The sequence below is a fragment of the Mus musculus genome, chromosome 9, assembly GCF_000001635.26.
Source record: "Mus musculus strain C57BL/6J chromosome 9, GRCm38.p6 C57BL/6J".
Classification (NCBI taxonomy): Eukaryota; Metazoa; Chordata; class Mammalia; order Rodentia; family Muridae; genus Mus; species Mus musculus.
This window is the reverse complement of record NC_000075.6, coordinates 66,219,781-66,236,950: the sequence shown is the minus strand read 5'-3', so window position 1 is coordinate 66,236,950 and position 17,170 is coordinate 66,219,781. Positions and strand designations below refer to the sequence as shown.

General features: G+C 46.2%; 1 protein-coding gene across 2 annotated transcripts in view; it reads right to left on the bottom strand.

Moving 5' to 3' along the window:
• Positions 1 to 17,170, bottom strand: part of Dapk2 (death-associated protein kinase 2) — a 114,017-nt gene that overhangs the window by 35,292 nt on the left and 61,555 nt on the right. Inside the window, exons 3-4 of one of the 2 annotated variants that reach the window (NM_010019.3) lie at positions 16,196 to 16,417; positions 5,100 to 5,238 (exon numbers count right to left, since the gene is read on the bottom strand). In NM_010019.3, the coding sequence (NP_034149.2) occupies positions 5,100 to 5,238; positions 16,196 to 16,417 (361 nt within the window). Of the gene's footprint in view, positions 1 to 5,099; positions 5,239 to 16,195; positions 16,418 to 17,170 lie in introns of those variants that run through there. The other variant, XM_006510811.3, reaches the window with a different exon arrangement.

Sequence of the window (17,170 nt, the reverse complement as noted above, 5' to 3'; positions counted from 1 at the left end):
CACAGTCATCTTTGGCTATATGGCAAGTTTGAAGCCAGCCTAGCCTACATGAGCCCTTGTCTCAGAAAACCAAAACAAAATGTATAGCCCAGCCCGGACCTTGGATTAGCTGTATGAATAACAAGTGCTGAGTTGTCATCTGATACTTGTGTGATTTTGAATGGTTACTTAATCTCTTTGAATCCCAAGTATTTGGTTTGTAAAAATATGACATCACCTTCTGCTGCCATGAGGATCAAATGAGGAAAAAGGCATAAGCATGCTAGATTCTAGAGAGTACTATGCCCTCAAAGTGTTGCCGTGACCACCCTTATGAAAGCTTGCCCAGCAGTCTCTATCACACCATGAGTGTAGGGCAGCACTGAGGATGGCTCTGGGCATAAAGGAGCTTAAAAGCTTGGGTTTTGGTGGGATTCCTGGCTCTGAAATTTACCCTCTTAGTCGTGTTCATAAAAACTAAAAGCCTCCTCAGAGTCTTGAACTTCTGGATTAGATATCAATTTAATCATTCCTTATAATTTATTATTTTTGCTTTAATATACCATCAGTCCTGGAGACTACCTTCTATTTCAGAGTTCTCAGGCTAGATTTGGTTGGTGCAGAGAGGAAAGGATACATCCCAACTCAGAGGAGAAACTCTCTAAAATAAACTGAGTATACAAGACCATATACAAACACCCTCTACAAGGCCTCTATTTGTACTGAGATGATGCACAAAAGTGAGGTTTCTGAATGGTTCTGAGGCCTATTTCCCTATGGGCATCTTGCCTGATGGTTCCTGATACCAACAGGCGGTCAGTCCATGTCCCTTCCAAAAGGGTAACAACCCTTATTCTTCTACCCTAACCTACTCAAATCTGTGTCCAGTTCTATAACACATGGAAGGTCACTTTGCCTGAGGCTAGGAGCTCACTCCTTGGAGGTGGGCATGGTTAGAGAGTTCCTAATAGGCTTTATTTCATATGGCCTCCTCACTAAGCCTCACTATGTCCCTCTCCCTGAAGACACTAGGCTCCTGCAAGGCAGGGACTATATCACATTATTTAAGTGCTTCTCCTGGATTATAGTAGATCTTCTATAAATGTGTACACTCCTGAGCTAGCTGCACCCTGCCTTATAACCCATGAAAAGATGCTGAATTCCATGGCATCTAAGGGTCTGTTTGGTTGTCACTAAGGTGTGCATTCATGTGCTCACTCATCCACTCAGAGTGACTCATCCTATGCCAGGTATTGTGCAGCAGAAAGTAAGTCCTAAAGAAAAACACTTTGAACAGAAGTTTGTACAGAGGGTAACAGACACAAAGGCCTTGGTTAATTCTTAGTTATACTTCTGGCTGACAGCAGAAGCTTTCCAGAGGAAAGGACAGTTTTGCTGGGTCTTAGAGAATGAGCAGGAAGGCCCTGGGAAGGGAAAGGGAAGACTAGAGGGGTTGCAACACGCACCCTTGGTCTTTAGAATTACCTGGAAGATGGGCCTCTGGGCATGCATGTGGAGGATTATCCTCATGTTTATGGATGTGGAGAGACCTATATTTATTGTGAGTGGGACCCTTCCCTGAACAGAACTCTATACAATGGAGAGTCAGCTAAGTGCAAACATGCATTTTCCCCTCTCTCTTTCTTGACTATATGCAATGCCCACCATCTTCACGCTCCTGCTGCCATGTGACTCCATGATGGACTGTTCCCTTGAACTGTGAGCTGAGATATAAACCCTTTCTCCCTTGAGTTGCCTTGGTCATGGTAACTAAGACAGCTTCCCAAGAAGCCATTCATATCACAAGGGCAGAACAAACAGCTAACCCTTCTAAGCCATAGCTCCTTCAAGCAGGAAAGAGGACCAGGAGAAGAGGTAATAGATGGGCTTGGAGATGGCATAGCATCTGTGTATTAGGGAAACCAGGCTTTCTTGTGGAGGAGTAACAGAACACAAGCAAGTAGCGGGAAACAGAAGCTCATCAGAGACGAGGAAAACTAACAAGAACAGTGGATGTCGGATGGTAGAAAGCAACATGGAACCAAGAAACCTCTTCTAGGCTACCAGCTGACTGTATCCCCCAATGCTAGTGAAAGCTTCCAGTATAACAGTACTCAAAGCTACACTCTGGGTATAGGAAGTGTCTCCTAGGCATGAGGAAAATCCATTTGTGGCCTTGCTGCTCATCATTTCCCAAAATTGCCTATCTGGGCCTAGGCCAAGAAACCCTTGAGAAGAGAGAATCAGAACGTTCAGAGTCTATATACTGGAGGATGGACGGGCTTAGCAGCATCTTTAACCTACATGTACCAGAGTAAACTCAGACTGTCTTTAGGTCATGGAAAACGTCCAGACTCAGTCTGAGGGCTAGAAATAGCCCCATCAGTCGCCCCACCACACAGCAAGTCTCAGCTCTCTGCATTACCAGAGTTTGTTTTCCTAGTCTAGCAGAGCCCAAAACATTGTAATAAGAGTTCTGTTTTCTTTTCCACTCTTCTGGGAAGGGAGGTAACAATAACAGCGCACAACACGTACTCTGCATGCGCCTCTGAGCACTGCTCCCCTCTTATGTCAACTCTGCCAGGTAAGTGGTGGTAGCTACAACAGGGCTGAAAAACCAAGGTTCAGGTGTCTTCAGGTGTCTGGCAGAATCAAGCATAAAGCCCAACACAGCTGACTCCGATGCAGGCCCCCTTCACCAGAGCAAACCCTTCCATCTGTATCAGCCACTAGAGAAAAGACAAAGGGAAGTAGTCTCCAGGAGCCAGTGAAGGTCCAAGAAAATAAGTTAACTGCCTGTAGAATTATTAGGAAGGAAACACAGATGCAATCCAGTTAGACCATTACCTGCCTGGTGTATCACTATCTAACTGCCCAAAAGTTTGTCCAAACCCACCCTCCACTGGGACCCCTGAGAGGACTCTGTAAGCCATCTTCCATAGAAATCATTTTAAAAGCCTGAAAAAACTGGCATCAGGAAGGGGCTCGTGCTGGGATAAGAGCTAGGACAGGGATTCTTGTGTGGGTGCTGTGAGACTGGAGGCACTCACTTCATGTTCTCTCTGGATCAGTCCCTCAAACTAAAATATGGAGTCCTTGTGGATGCTACCTCCTCCTTACCTTCACATGAAATTAAGCACCTAAGCAATTAGAGCTTGACCTCTGTCCCTTACCATCCCTTATCTAGATTACTGCGTAAGTCTTTGGGCTAGGCTTCCAGCTGCCTGGCTGTCCCCTTTGCATCCATCTTCCCAGCCAGAGGGATCAAGCTGAAATATATGTGTGCTACTCTGTCCCCAGTATCTCTCAGGGTAAAAGGCCTCCTTGACTCAGCCTTTGTGGCTCTCAACTGCTTCCTACCCTCTTCCCAGCCTCTTCTCCAGTTATGCACACACATTCTTTCTCTGTACTTCATTGATGGCTTGTGTTGTTACTGAGATCATATACACAGTATATAAATCTTCCTCAGATAGTCCTCTCCCTCTGCAAATCCCTGTTGATTTTTTAGAAAAATCAAATGCAGCTTTTCCAAGCAACTAACACACACACACTCTCTCTCTCATAACTTCAGGATGAGTTAAAGGTCTGTCCTTTGGACTCACCAGCTCCTCACCAACCCCACCATCCCCACCCCAACCCCCGACCTCCCAGTGCTTCCCTCTATCACAACTCTTAGAATGGCTGATCTTTCTTTTCTGTCTCCTGCACAAATCTCTGAAGAAAAACTAGCCAGGTGGGTGGTAGAGCACACTTTTAATTCCCAGCACTTTGGAGGCAGAGACAGGTATCTATCTCTCTCTGAATTTGGGGTCAGCCTAGTCTACAGAGGGAGTTCCAGGACATTCAGAGTTGCATAAAGAAACCCTGTCTTGGGCTGGTGAGATGGCTCAGTGGATAAGAACACCCGACTGCTCTTCCAAAGGTCCAGATTTGAACGCAACCACATGGTGGCTCACAACCATCCATAACAAGATCTGACTCCCTCTTCTGGTGTGTCTGAAGACAGCTACAGTGTACTTACATACAATAATAAATAAATCTTTAAAAAAAAAAAAAAACCCTGTCTCCAAAAACAGAAACGAAAAGAAAGAGAGAGAGAGAGAGAGAGAAAGAAAGAAAAGAGTTAAGCCCAGAAAAAAAAATGCTTAGCATGGTGCACAAAACAGGACAGGGATTTCTGCAGAGAAGACTGGGCAGACAGACAGACAGACAGACAGGCAGGTGTGGTGGTGCACACCTGTAAGCCTGGCATGTGGGAAGCAGAGGCAGGAGAATCAAGAATTCAAGGCCAACAAGTTTGAGGTCAGCCCGAGGTACATAAGAGTGTGACTCAAAAGCAAAATAAAGAAGCAATAGTAGCCAATAGTGTGTGGGACTCCTACTACAAACAGGGATCTCTTCACAAGGTGAAGGGACTTCAGTGAGTCAGCTCTGCAAAGGCCCCTCAGTCTCTGTGCCTGAGCTCAGTTACTGAGGAAGCCAGTCCTTCTGCCTTGACCTCAGCATACACGCAGTTAAACATGGCCACGATGAACTTTCTCAACCCTGAACCCCAGTTACCACAAATGATCAGTGGGCCCTGGAAGCAGTCTTGTGGCTCCAGTTTGGGGTGAGGGAGGAGCAGGCAGCCAATGGTCCTTGGGTTCCAAGATCTGTCATCTCCACTGAGGAGACACAGAAGGCCACGCTGTGCTAGGTCTGGAGTATCAGCCAAGCTCAGCAATTCTGCAAATCCTGCTAGTTCTGCCCCCTCATGATTTGGCTCTCCCTTGCCAGTAACGTTCCTCTTGTGAAATGAGTTCTGTTTCAAGTTTCTTTTTTCTTTCTTTTCTTTTTTTTTTTTGTTTTTTGTTTTTTGTTTTTATGCCTCACCACCTACTCCCTGGAAGAGATAAAAGTGTTCAAAGAGCTTCTTGCAGTCAGCCCCACGTGAGGAAGACCTGATAGAAGAAGTGAAACTGAGGTGGACACATGCAACAGGCCATTCCTTGGCCCGAGGTCAGGATAGGGGTTGGAGGTGTGCAGAGTGGGCCTGTGGGCACTAGACCCTTCCTATCAATGGCAAGGGCACAGGGTCCCTTCCTCCTCAACACGGCTTGCCCTTTATCCCCTGTACTGACCTTGAGATCAAAGTGAGCAATTTTCTTTGTGTGAAGGTAATTCACCCCATCCAGGATCTGCTTAATGAAGCTGGTGGCTTCCTCCTCACTTAACGACTCCTTCTGGGCCAGGAAATCAAACAGTTCTCCTCCGGACACTCTGGAAGACACCGGTGGGGAGGGCCAGGCCCAGTTAGTTTTGTTTGTCCTGAGGCCTAGCTCATGGGTGCAGGTCCTATAGCTGACTCTCACATTGTCTCACATTCTATTGTACTGGCTTCACTTCTGTGTTCTTTCTGTTGAAGCTCCAAATAAAGAATCACTACGAGGCTGATCCCAGAAAGGCCTCTGTCTGTGCTCTAGGCCCAGGTCCCTCATTACCCTGAATATTACTCTTTTTTTTTTTTTTCTGTAAAGAGCAGGCTGTGCCCCATTGTGAATCACATTTCAGATAGAGCAGCAGTATGAATGTAAGGTACAGTGACCTGGCATCTAGCTAGTTAGTTAGTTGGTGATGAAGGGGCACACATGCCCATGACACACAGGCAGAAGTCAGAGGTCTACTTGCTGGAGTCAATTCTCTCCTTCCAAACATGTTTGTTTCAGGGATTGAACTCAGCTTTCCAGTCCCTGACTTGGTATCTTGTTTGTACATATGAACAACTACCATCTGTCCCGAAGGCACATCCAGAAGGTAGAGAACGATAAGTGAATTATTTGCATTAATAAAAAAAATAATCTCCTGAGAATTCATTGCAGTCACCAGACCAATGAATAACAACAACTCCCTAACACACGACTCATGAAAGGAGAAGCCACAGACTACAGTGAGGCACACCAGTCCATCACTGTCATGGGCCCCCTCCAATATGTGCTTGTCTTGTAGATCACCAGGTGACAAATTCCAAACTGTCCTGGACTCAACTAAGAGTGATTTTCCCTGCTCCTGGTACTGCCCACTCAGAAGCTATCTGGACCCAATGTCAGATCGCATGAAGTATTCTCCATTTGTACCAACCCTCACTCTGCATGTGTGTTCATTTGTGCACACATGCACGTAGAAACAAGAGATCCATGTCAAATGTCTGTCTCAAGTGCTCTCTGCCTTATATTTTGAGACAAGATCACTCACTGAACCTAGAACTCTGGATTCTGCTAAACTGGATGCCTGCAAGCTCTTCCTGTCTCCTTTTCCCTAGTGCAGAAATCAGAGATGCGTGGCTTCAATGTGAGAGCTTAGGGACTTGGACCTAGGTCTTTGTGCTTATGCAGCGAGCACTTTACCAACTGATCCATGCCCACAGTCCAGGCATCAGTCTGCATTATCTTTTAAAGTCCTACAGTTTATCCAGGCTTGGTGGTACATGCTTTTAATCGCAGATATTAGATGGGGACACATAGACCTTGGTGAGTTCCAGGGCAGCCAGAGCTACCCTATATACCTATATATATGGATCCTATATACCATACATAAATCATAGGGAAGCTTTATAACCACCCTAAGTAACCTGGGACTTCAGGCAGCCCATCCCATATGATAGACACACATATTAACTAAAGGACCAAATCTTTCCCCTTCCCCTACCACCGGGGAATCAGAGACGGCCAGATTCCGAGAATGTACTATGGGCTACTTGTCAATCACATAGCATGGGACCACTCTATCTTCTCTAAAACCTACAAAAGAGATTACTTAGCCCTCGTGGGTCTAAATTCTCTTTAAAACCCTTGCAATGCCTACTTTTATGTATATCTATGGCATTAATAATTCTTCTAATAAGTCTCTTACCCAAAAAGACGATCTGTCTCCATGTGCTGGTGAACCCCAAACAGAAACTTTTCAGTTACACAGGAAGACCACTATCTACGAAGCAAGTTCCTCCCCAGACAAGTCTCCTAGTGCCTTGATTTTGAATTTCTCAGCCTTGAGAAGTATAAGAAATAAATACCAGTTTGTGGTATTTTGTTACATAGTTGCTTGAAGAACCCAACATAGGATGTTTGTACTGAATGAGGTGATGCTGTCACCAAAAAACCCCAACAAACCAAAAGCAAAAACCATGGGAGTGGCTTCGGAAGTAGGTAAGAGGCTGAGGCAGATGAGCTGTGAAATGCATGCTGGGATTAGTCTTCAATGTCATAAGTGAGCCACAGAAAACGGTTCTGGGGAGGGGAGTCTCAGCACCCTGAAAGTATCTAAGTGGTTCTGGATAGAACTCAAGTAGAAATACAGGTGGCGACCCGCCATTCTGGTGAGGGTTGCAGACAGAACCGAGTAATGTGGCATCAGTCAGTGGAAGTACTTTATTACCATTCTTGTAATAAAATAGCAGCATAAAATGTCACTGAATTTTGTTCATGTGCTAGTGTCTTACGGGAGGCCAAACTTGTGAGTGATGAGACTGGATATCTAGCTAAGAAAATGTCTAAGCACAACGCTGATGAAGGAGTCTGCCCCTCTCAACACAGTGAAATGTAAATGTGTGTGTGTGTCTTTCTCTGTGTCTGTCTCTGATTCTTTCCTTGTCTTCTCTTCCCCCCCCCTCTCTGTGTGTGTATGTGTGTGTGTTTGTGTGAGTGTGTATGTATAGACAGCTTGCAGGAGTCAATTCTCTCCTCACACCATATGGATCCCAGGGAATCAAACTCAGGTCATCGGGCTTGGTGACAGGTACCTTACTCACTGAGCAACTTCACTGGCCCAAAGAGAAATATTTTAAAATAAAATATTTGTTTTTAAAAAAATAAGGAACATGTAAAAGTTTTAAGTTTTTTCAGCCTATTCCTATTGGGAAGAAACCCATGAGAAACTGTGGTGGAGAGAACCCAGGTGGAGCTGAGGTTTGCCTGATAAGGAGATTTACAAGGATCAGTTAGCCCAGCCCAAGGAAGGCCAGGTGTTATTCATCAAAACAATGGCGATTAGTCAACTGTATAAAGAGCCTATTGTCCAAGACAATGAGATAATGGTTTCAAGTCATCTCAGACTTCATATAGGGAAGGAGCTCCACTTCTGTCACAGGGCCACAGAGAGGGCCTGAAGGACAGGACCCTACCAAAGGAAGAGCCCCCCACTGCCCAGCCCTGGTTCATGTTGAGGCCTTTGCTTCCAGAACTCCAGCTCCATGCTTATCAGTCACCCCAGGTGTGGCTCCACTGGTTCCTAAAATGATTGCTCTGTGCCAAGCAAAGCTGTGTGGGTGTGGCTACTTCCACCTGGATTTCAAAGGATGCCTCAGAGCTTGGTGGCCCCTGGAAGGAGAACTGTGTGGGGGTGGAGGCCAATGCAGAGAGTACCTAGTGCATCAGGGAATCTGGCACCTGGAGACTCTAGACCAGTGCACCCACGGGTGTAGAGGACCATTCTTGTCTGGAGGAGCCACAGCCAGGCAACTCCAACCTGTGAGGGTTGTGGTATAGGCTACTCAGAGCAAAGACAAGAGGGCAAGGTTACCCAAAACTGTTATGCAGGATGTGAGCACCCTGGTGAGACTGAAGGGCAAAATATTGAGTCCAAAGTGGTCTTTGACTGACTCAAGACCCGTCACTCATTTCTTCTTCCCCAGTTTGCTCCTTTGGAATGGAACAGTCCACACCACTCCTACCACACACAGGACTTTAAAACCACAGCGCTTGTTGGTTGCTCCCATTTCAGCTGAAGTGTAGTTTGCTCAGGATGGACCCTCTTGACTCTCACCCATAATTGACCGAGATGTGCTCCCCTAAGACGGTGGCTTCTGTTTGTGTATTTTGTTTTTTTTTAAAGACAGGGTCTTCGTTTGTAGCTCTGGCTGGTCTAGAACTTGCTCTGTAGACCAGGCCGGTTTCAAACTCACAGAGATCTGCCTGTCTCACCCTCCCAAGCACTGGGATTAAAGGTGTGTGCCACCAGGCATGGCTTGCCATCAATGTTTAAATTCTGATGCCGAAATCATGTAAGACTCTTAGGGTACAACAGATCTATTGTACATGAGTAGATGACATGGACTTTTGGGAGAGGAGAGTGAGGAGCCACAGTCTGAATGGACTGAGACAGACAACAAAGAGGAACAAATGCTAGACCTGACTGGCTGTGACCTGGTGACTCATTCTCCTGCTCTAGGAAAGCCGTGGTTTTCCCACCTGAAAAAGAACAGATTGGGCAAGATGGCCCCTAGAGCTTCCCCTCCTTGGTTTTATGAAATATGGCCTCTTCATGGACTCAGGATAATCTACACATGGCCCCTAGCTTACACATAAATCCTCATAAAGTAATCTCTAGAAAACTACAGGATTTGCCCTTTCCAACATTTTCTGCACCTCCATAATGGTGCACATGAGTGTCCTGGCCTGTGTACAAGCACCTCTGTTTGCTTAAGTCCTCTCTGTCTAGACTGTTTAACAATATTTAAGCCGGGCAGTGGTGGCGCACCCCTTTAATCCCAGCACTCGGGAGGCAGAGGCAGGTGGATTTCTGAGTTCGAGATCAGCCTGGTCTACAGAGTGAGTTCCAGGACAGCCAGGGCTACACAAAGAAACCCTGTCTCAAAACAAAACAAAACAAAAAACAAACAAACAAAATACTTAGCCACTAAATGTGTGTGGTTACTGAGCACTTGAAATATGGCCGATGTGACTAAGGAACTCAATTTTTAAATTTAATCTAATTTTAATATAAAAACTGATGAAGTATAAAATTTCTTCATTAGACACAAGTTTACTGTTTAAATAGAACTGCTGTTTACTTTAACCAGGGCAATACCTATAAGCAGATATGTGCTCTGAGTGTCAAATGTCAAATCCACATTAGCTTATATATACTATATATATATATATATATATACATACATATATACATATACACACACACACACATATATATATAATCAATAACCTCATACTGCCTACATATTAAAGTCAGTATATGTTGGAGTCACTAAAATTATCTTTAACATCAGGTCACCTATTTCTTTTTACCTATTCAGTGTGGCTACTAAAAAATTTAGAATTGCATTTGGTCAGTATTCAATTCTATTGGACTGAATAAAAAGAGATTTCGTGCCGGGCGTGGTGTCGCACACCTTTAATCCCAGCACTCGGGAGGCAGAGGCAGGTGGATTTCGGAGTTTGAGGCCAGCCTGGTCTACAAAGTGAGTTCCAGGACAGCCAGGGCTACACAGAGAAACCCTGTCTCGAAAAACCAAAAACGGAAAAAAAAAAAAAAAAAGAAAAAAAAAGAGAGATTCCGTGAGCTGTACATTAGCAGTCGTCACCTCTGGTTTGTGGCTGTGGCTGCCATGTGACTGGCACCCTTTCCTGCTGTGAAGGACTGCACCCTCACAGCGAGAGTCAAAGTAACCCCCTCCTCTCTCCAGTTGTCTTTGTGGGGACATTTTTAATCTCAGCAACAGGGCTGGTGCTTATTTTAGGTTGGGGGAAGGAGGACAAGGGTGCACATTGGAGCAAACCTGCTGTCTGTTAAATTTCAAAGCTGGGACAAACAGCTTGGGTGCTTATTTAACATACTGAAAAGGCCCTGCCTCCAGGTTCTCCCAGCGTGCCTCAGTCCCTACCTGTTACAGGGTGTGGCTGGCACACCACACCTCTGCCCTGAACTTTCCAGCCCAAGGGCTGGGCTGCCCTTCCCCCAAAGGCTCTCCCCCATATAATCCAGACATTTTGGTTACCTGTCCTCTTTTGTATCCTTTTGTACCTTTGTCCTGCTGGCTGTTATACTTGGTTCCCCTCTCCTCACAAGGTTCAGGGATGTGACCATTTAGGACGTGTCTGCCTCTGGCTCTGTTCTCCTGCATACCCAGAATAAAGGTTCTCCTCCACCATACCCAGGAGCAGTCATGTCCGCTCCTTTCCTTTTTATTTCTTTTGTCCATTCACTGCTCCTGCTACAGGTCCTCCCTTGCTCTGAGTGAGCTGGGCGTGGCCTGTAGGGCTGAATGGGTGCTAGAGATCAGCTTAGCACAGCATTTTCTAGGACTCAGGGTGACATCATCCAGCATCCTGTCCTCACCCTGTCTTGGGGCAGGTGCTGGAACCTCACAGTTGCTACAAGGGACACCTTAAGTCTGTCCCAGGAAGGGTTAGGGTGGAAGTCCAGTCCTTCCACGACCTTAACCTCAAAAAGGGTTGTCTGCAAGTTCCCAGGTGTCAGCTTTTCTTCTTGAAACAAGAGAGAAACTTCTTGGCTGCCTTTGGGCTGACTGGGCGCTGGGAGGCCTTGACAAGTCCTTGATAAGTCCTAGGTACAGTGTCCCTGCAGAGGTGCGGTGCTGGAGCAGGTCTCAAATAAAGTTTTATTTAAAGTTCACCATTCCTACACTATGCCTTCCAGAATATTTTCTCACTTGACCCTCACATCTACCTGGAGGAATGCAGGTTTCCTCTCTCCATTTAGAATGAAACTGAGAGCTAAAGAGAGCAAGTGGCTCCCCATTAACACAGCTAATGAGTGATAGAACCAGGTTTTAAAGCCACATCCCCTGACTGCAAGCCCTCCACGAGCTCCTTTCTTCCTGCTCTCTCCACATCATGTAGCCCAAGTGTCTCCATCAAAGCCACCCAGACTGGGCCCCTGAGCTGACAGCCTCCGTCTCATCAGGCTCCACTAGATCTCTCTCCACATAGACTAGTTTGCTTCTGAAACACCTCAGTAGAAGCCACTCAGTAGAAGTTTGGTGACTCAATTAATACGAATCTTGCCTAGCATACAGGGAGCATAGGTTTGATCCTGTTTCATAAACTCAATTAGATGGCACACATTTGTAATTCCAGGACTCGGGAGGTAGAGACAGGAAGATCGGTAGATCATGGCCAACCTTGTCTACATGGAGAGTTTAAGAGCTGCCAAGGCTACAAGACACCCTGTCTCAAAACAAAACAAATCAAACAAAAACATTTTAAAATGGAAAATAAATTAAAACATTGATGCGGGCTAGAGAGATAGCTCAGCAGTTAAAACAAACAAACAAACAAAACAAAACAAACAAAAAAAAACAGGCTGTTCTTCGAAAGGACATGAGCTTGTTTCCCTGGTCTCATATGGCAGCTTGCAACTGCCTATGCCTCCAGTTCCCAGAGATCGGAAGCCTTCTTCCAGCCTCTGTGGGCACTGCATGCACATGGTAGATTTACCCCCACACACATAAAGAGAATAGAATTCAAAGGTAGAAGCTTGCCATGCTGTCTCTACAAGCCTGGAAACAGCTTTTACTGAGAGCCTCTCAGTTCTAAAACCTGGGCCATTTTCCATCTCCTTCCAGGATTCCCTCAGCTCACAGTGCAAATCAAACCCCTCCCGCAAAGGCTAAGTAAGAGTCGGGTCTCTTCTCTTCTGTAATAGTGTTCTGAGGGCCAACCCCTTCTCCCTTGCAGGTTGGTACGCCTGGTGAAATGCTTTCCAGAGTTCTTCTGGTATCATGTATATAAATGACCTGCACAGGCAATGATGGAGCAATAATGTTGTCACAGCTGTTGAGCTTGGAAGTATCAGCATCACCTAGGAGCCCCTGCCAGGGCACCACTCACTGCAATCCTAGAGTCCAGGAGGCTACAAAGGGGCATTCTCCACATATGGCATGAGTCCAGCTATTGAGATTTTTAATATAGTCTTAGGACTACATGGAAATCAAGTTATACAGACAGCAAAATCTTTCCTAATCCCCCCCCTTTAATCATTATGACCAGAAACAGGTGATTCTAAGAAGGCAGAGATGGGATAAAGACAGCTGAAAGGAACAGGAGTTCGACAGGGCATGTCTTCTGCTACTGGCCTCTTCAGTAGAAACTAATGGAAGCATCAAACCAGACAACAGCTGCTAGAGAGTGCCCTGGGACCAGAGTCAATTCACCCATCAAAACTGCAAGTGAGGGGCTGGGGAGATGGCTCAGTGGATAAGAGCAATTGTTCTGTAAACACCAGGAACCGAGTTCAAATCCTCAGCACCCATGTGAAAAGCTGTGTGTTGCCAAGCACACCAGTAAGCCTAACACTGTGGGAGGCAGGAACGGGAGAATCAGTGGGGTCTGCTGGCTGCTGGCCCAGCTCCAGATTCAAGGAGAGACCCTATCTCAAGGAATAAGTATTGCAGGACACTGATTTCTTCCTCAGGCCTCCACACACACACGTGTGTGTATACTGAATATACATATGCATGCACACATTATATACATGTGGTCACACACATCTATAAACCCACACATCTGTCATCTCAGCACTGAATAGGCTGAGCTGGGAGTGTCACGTGGTCTAGAGCAGCCTGGACTACGGTGAGATGCTGTCTGAGAAAAATACCAACAAATAGATAGGTAAATTCTGCAAATGAATGAGTGGACACTAACACTTATGTCTGACCACTGGGCTAACCTGCTGTCCAGAGAGAACTCAAATGCTAAGAACTTCTGATGAGCCCAACAAGAGTCACCAAGTCCAAGAAAAAACTTCTGAATTGCTCCCTTAGGAACCCCTCCCCAGGAGGTCCTTCTCCTATTGGAAGTCCTCCTCCTCTGGGAAGTCCTCCTCCTCTGGAAAGTCCTCCTTAGAGCCCAGCAAGCATGGTCTGAGCGTGGTCTTTACAAACCAAAAGCGTGGCTCTTTTCTAATTTCATAAACCCTTAGTGTTCCTCTGCCAGACATGCCAAGCACAATTTGGCAACCTGGAAGTAAAGGAGACAGAAACTGTGGACAGCTAAACATAGCAAGTCCTGGGAACACCTGTGTGGGGACTGCTATTACCCACGGTGCACCTGCACTCACAGTATATAATGTCATATAATATATGACAGTATGTAAGTTCAGGCTGGTCATGAGCCCTACTGGGAGAGCTGGAGACAGAGCAGAAGCACATCGTTCCCCAAACGCTGGGTTCCCACAAACATGTGGGAATGGATCATTTTCCCAGAAGTTAAAGAAACACCAATTAGCAGGCAGAGGCAGGCAGATTTCTGAGTTCGAGGCCAGCCTGGTCTACAGAGTGAGTTCCAGGACAGCCAGGGCTACACAGAGAAACCCTGTCTTGAACTCCCCCCCCCCAAAAAACAAACAAACAAACAAACAAACAAACGCACGCCAATTAAAATGACAAGATACTGATTTGTAACTATAAAGATGAATAAAGAAAGCTACTTTTTTTTTTCTTTTGAGACAGGGTTTCTCTGTGTAGCCCTGGCTGTCCTGGAACTCACTCTGTAGACCAGGCTGGCCTCGAACTCAGAAATCCGCCTGCCTCTGCCTCCCAAGTGCTGGGATCAAAGGTGTGCACCACCACTGCCCAGCAAGACATGTGTTTTAAAACAGATGTTCCACGGATGCCAAGGCTGAAGTCAAATAGAAACACTGTCCTGTCCCAGCATCCTTTGGAAGTAAAGTCACCAAGAACCTAAAACTGCCCACCTTTAACTTAATCCTCCACTCCTGGAGAGTCAGCTGAAATAACTAATTCAAAAGAAAAGAGGCAGACCATTGGGAAGAAAGAGTTCTATCAGTAAAGTTTGGAAAGGATAAAAGCTGGAAAATTGTAAGCAAATGTCCAGCAATAGAGAAGCACTGATGTGTAATTTAATGAAACATGATATAGTTATTTAAATGGAAAAGCAGCTATATATGGAATTTTGTTAGTTGGAGAAAAAAACTGGAACAGGAAATTGTAAAATTATATACAAAGTGATAAGGATTGAGAGGAACCACAGAGAATCACAAGTAACTATTTGGGCTGGAGGGTTACAGATGCCTTTCCTAATTCCTGTGGGGTTTTGGTTTTTTGTTTGCGTTTGTTTTTATGGTTTTTTTTTTTTTTTTGGTGGGGGGCGGGGGATGATAATAGACATTTAAAGAAGTGACTCTGGACTTCCCAGGAAGATGGACTTGTCACTGTCTGCTGGGAATCAGGATGCTAACCAGTGATCCCTAGCCTTAGAGCATGCCATGTGGAGTGTACACATGACTTATCATCTCTGGGGAAGAAGAGGAAGGCCTTCATCAGACTCCTGTCTTGGTCAGGGAGACACAGGCAGTAGCTAGTTCATTTTGCAAAGGGGTCCATAGATGAAACGAGAGGACATCGGGCCCTAGAGAAGAGGTGATTATTGGCAATTCTATGCAGTTAAACACAGAGGTTGATAATGCTAGAATCAAATTCAAGAGGATGTAAATTCTCTCAATTAACTAGTTACATCTTCCAAGGTATAGGTAAGTCTCAAACATCAGGTTGTCCATTCAATCTGGAGGCAGGTAAAGGACACTTCCTGGTTCTCAGGTGACTTGCTCACAGTCACAAAATCAAGAAATATTGAGACAAACACCCCACTCCTCTGTGGATTGGCAGGTGTTTACTAGATGCTATGAGGCTCAGAGCACTCTTGTCCTGGGCTCTTGCTGATTAGCAGGCTGGATGAGGCTATGGTGACTTGTGCCACAGCCTGATCAGACCCTACTACCGACCAGGCTTCACTAGCTCAGGGACATCTGGAGTCTTGGTGTCACTAAATTCCACCAGCCACTGTGAAGTCCTTCTCAGCCATCCCAAGGCTGCACCTTAGCCTTTGTATTTCCCAGCTATGGGATGTTGACCTTCTTGGTGTTCTCATCTCTAAAATGGGTATGCTAAGAGTCTCCATGACTATATCCTTATGAGGGTGAAGTAAGGTGAACAGAGTGAACATAGATACCTCTCTGAGTTAGTGAGACTGTTTTAAGCAGGGCAGAGCAAGATGACAAACATGGCACCTTGCAAATGCAGGAGTATAGCTAGGCTCTTTAAATGGACCGGTGAGATGGTCCAGTGGTTTCTTCTCTTTGATCTCCAAAATCTAATGAAAGCAAGAGTTAGGTCATTATTTGTTACCCTTGCTACTTAGCACGCTCACGCCCTCCATCGGCTTCATTTCAGACATAGGCTGAGGATAAGGGAGGCAAAAGGAAACCATATATAGCTGACTGCATCTTCTCTGGGCTGAGCTTCGGTCTGGTTGCCCACCCTGCTTCCCGACTTCATGGGTCCCAGGACCCTACACCCCGCTTCCCCGTGTCATGAGTCCTGGCGCCCTACACCCCGCTTCCCCACATCATGGGTCCCGGCGCCCTACACCCCGTTCCCCCACGTCATGGGTCCCGGCACCCCACTCACAGCTCAAGGATGAGCACCACGTCGGTGCGGTTCTCATAGACGTCGTGCAGCGTGATGATGTTGGGGTGCAGCACCTGCCGCAGGATGCTCACCTCCCGCTCGATTTCCTCCCGGCACACGCCCCGACGGCTGGCCCGGCTCTGCCTCTTCTTAATGAACTTGGCTGCATACTCCAGCCCCGTGCTCTTCTCCCGGCACTTCTTCACGATGGCAAACTGGCCACTGCGGGGACGCAGACACAGAGAAGTAAGGTGTAGACACTGGAAAAGTGGCCCTCGTGTCCAGCTACCAAGACAATCAGCAGGTTACTTTACCAAGACAGAAAGGTGTGTCACCCACCGGCCAGTGGCCCTGCCGGGCTAACAGTGAGTGCCTCAGGTAGAGCAGGGACTGAATTCCCTTCTACTCCTAAGGGATCTTCACATTTTACTAAGAAGGATGTTAATGTTGTTGTTCCCAGCATACAAAGCCCTGGGAAGTGTTAACTTGGTAGGTTGACATGGCCTTGTCCTTGTGAAGACTCATCTAGAACCCAGGTCTATAGTACCAGTTAAAGTCACAACATCCATAAAAACAGGCTGATCTGGTGAGGCTCCTGATTGGGATGGGGGTGGGGTAAAGGCCACTTGGCAAGGTTAATTATCATTATCATCATAGTGTGAACAGGGAGTTGTAAAATTTGCAAACTAGGGCATAAAGAGAGGTGAAGTGACTCATAACTTGAATTAACAACAGAACTGGACATCAAAGCCAGCTGCCCACACAGTTTCTCAGGTTGTTACCGGAGACATGACCGGCTCAAGCTCTTTGAGACAAGGGCCATGAAATGGTGATCCAAGCAGCCCTGAGCCAGCTTCCCTAAGTGTGCTGAGTGCAGCCTATACCTCTCCATCTCAACTCAGGCTGTGAACTGGGACAGACATAAATCCCTAGTGACTGCTAGTGTCCCCTCCTTACCTAACTCTGAGGTCCTCC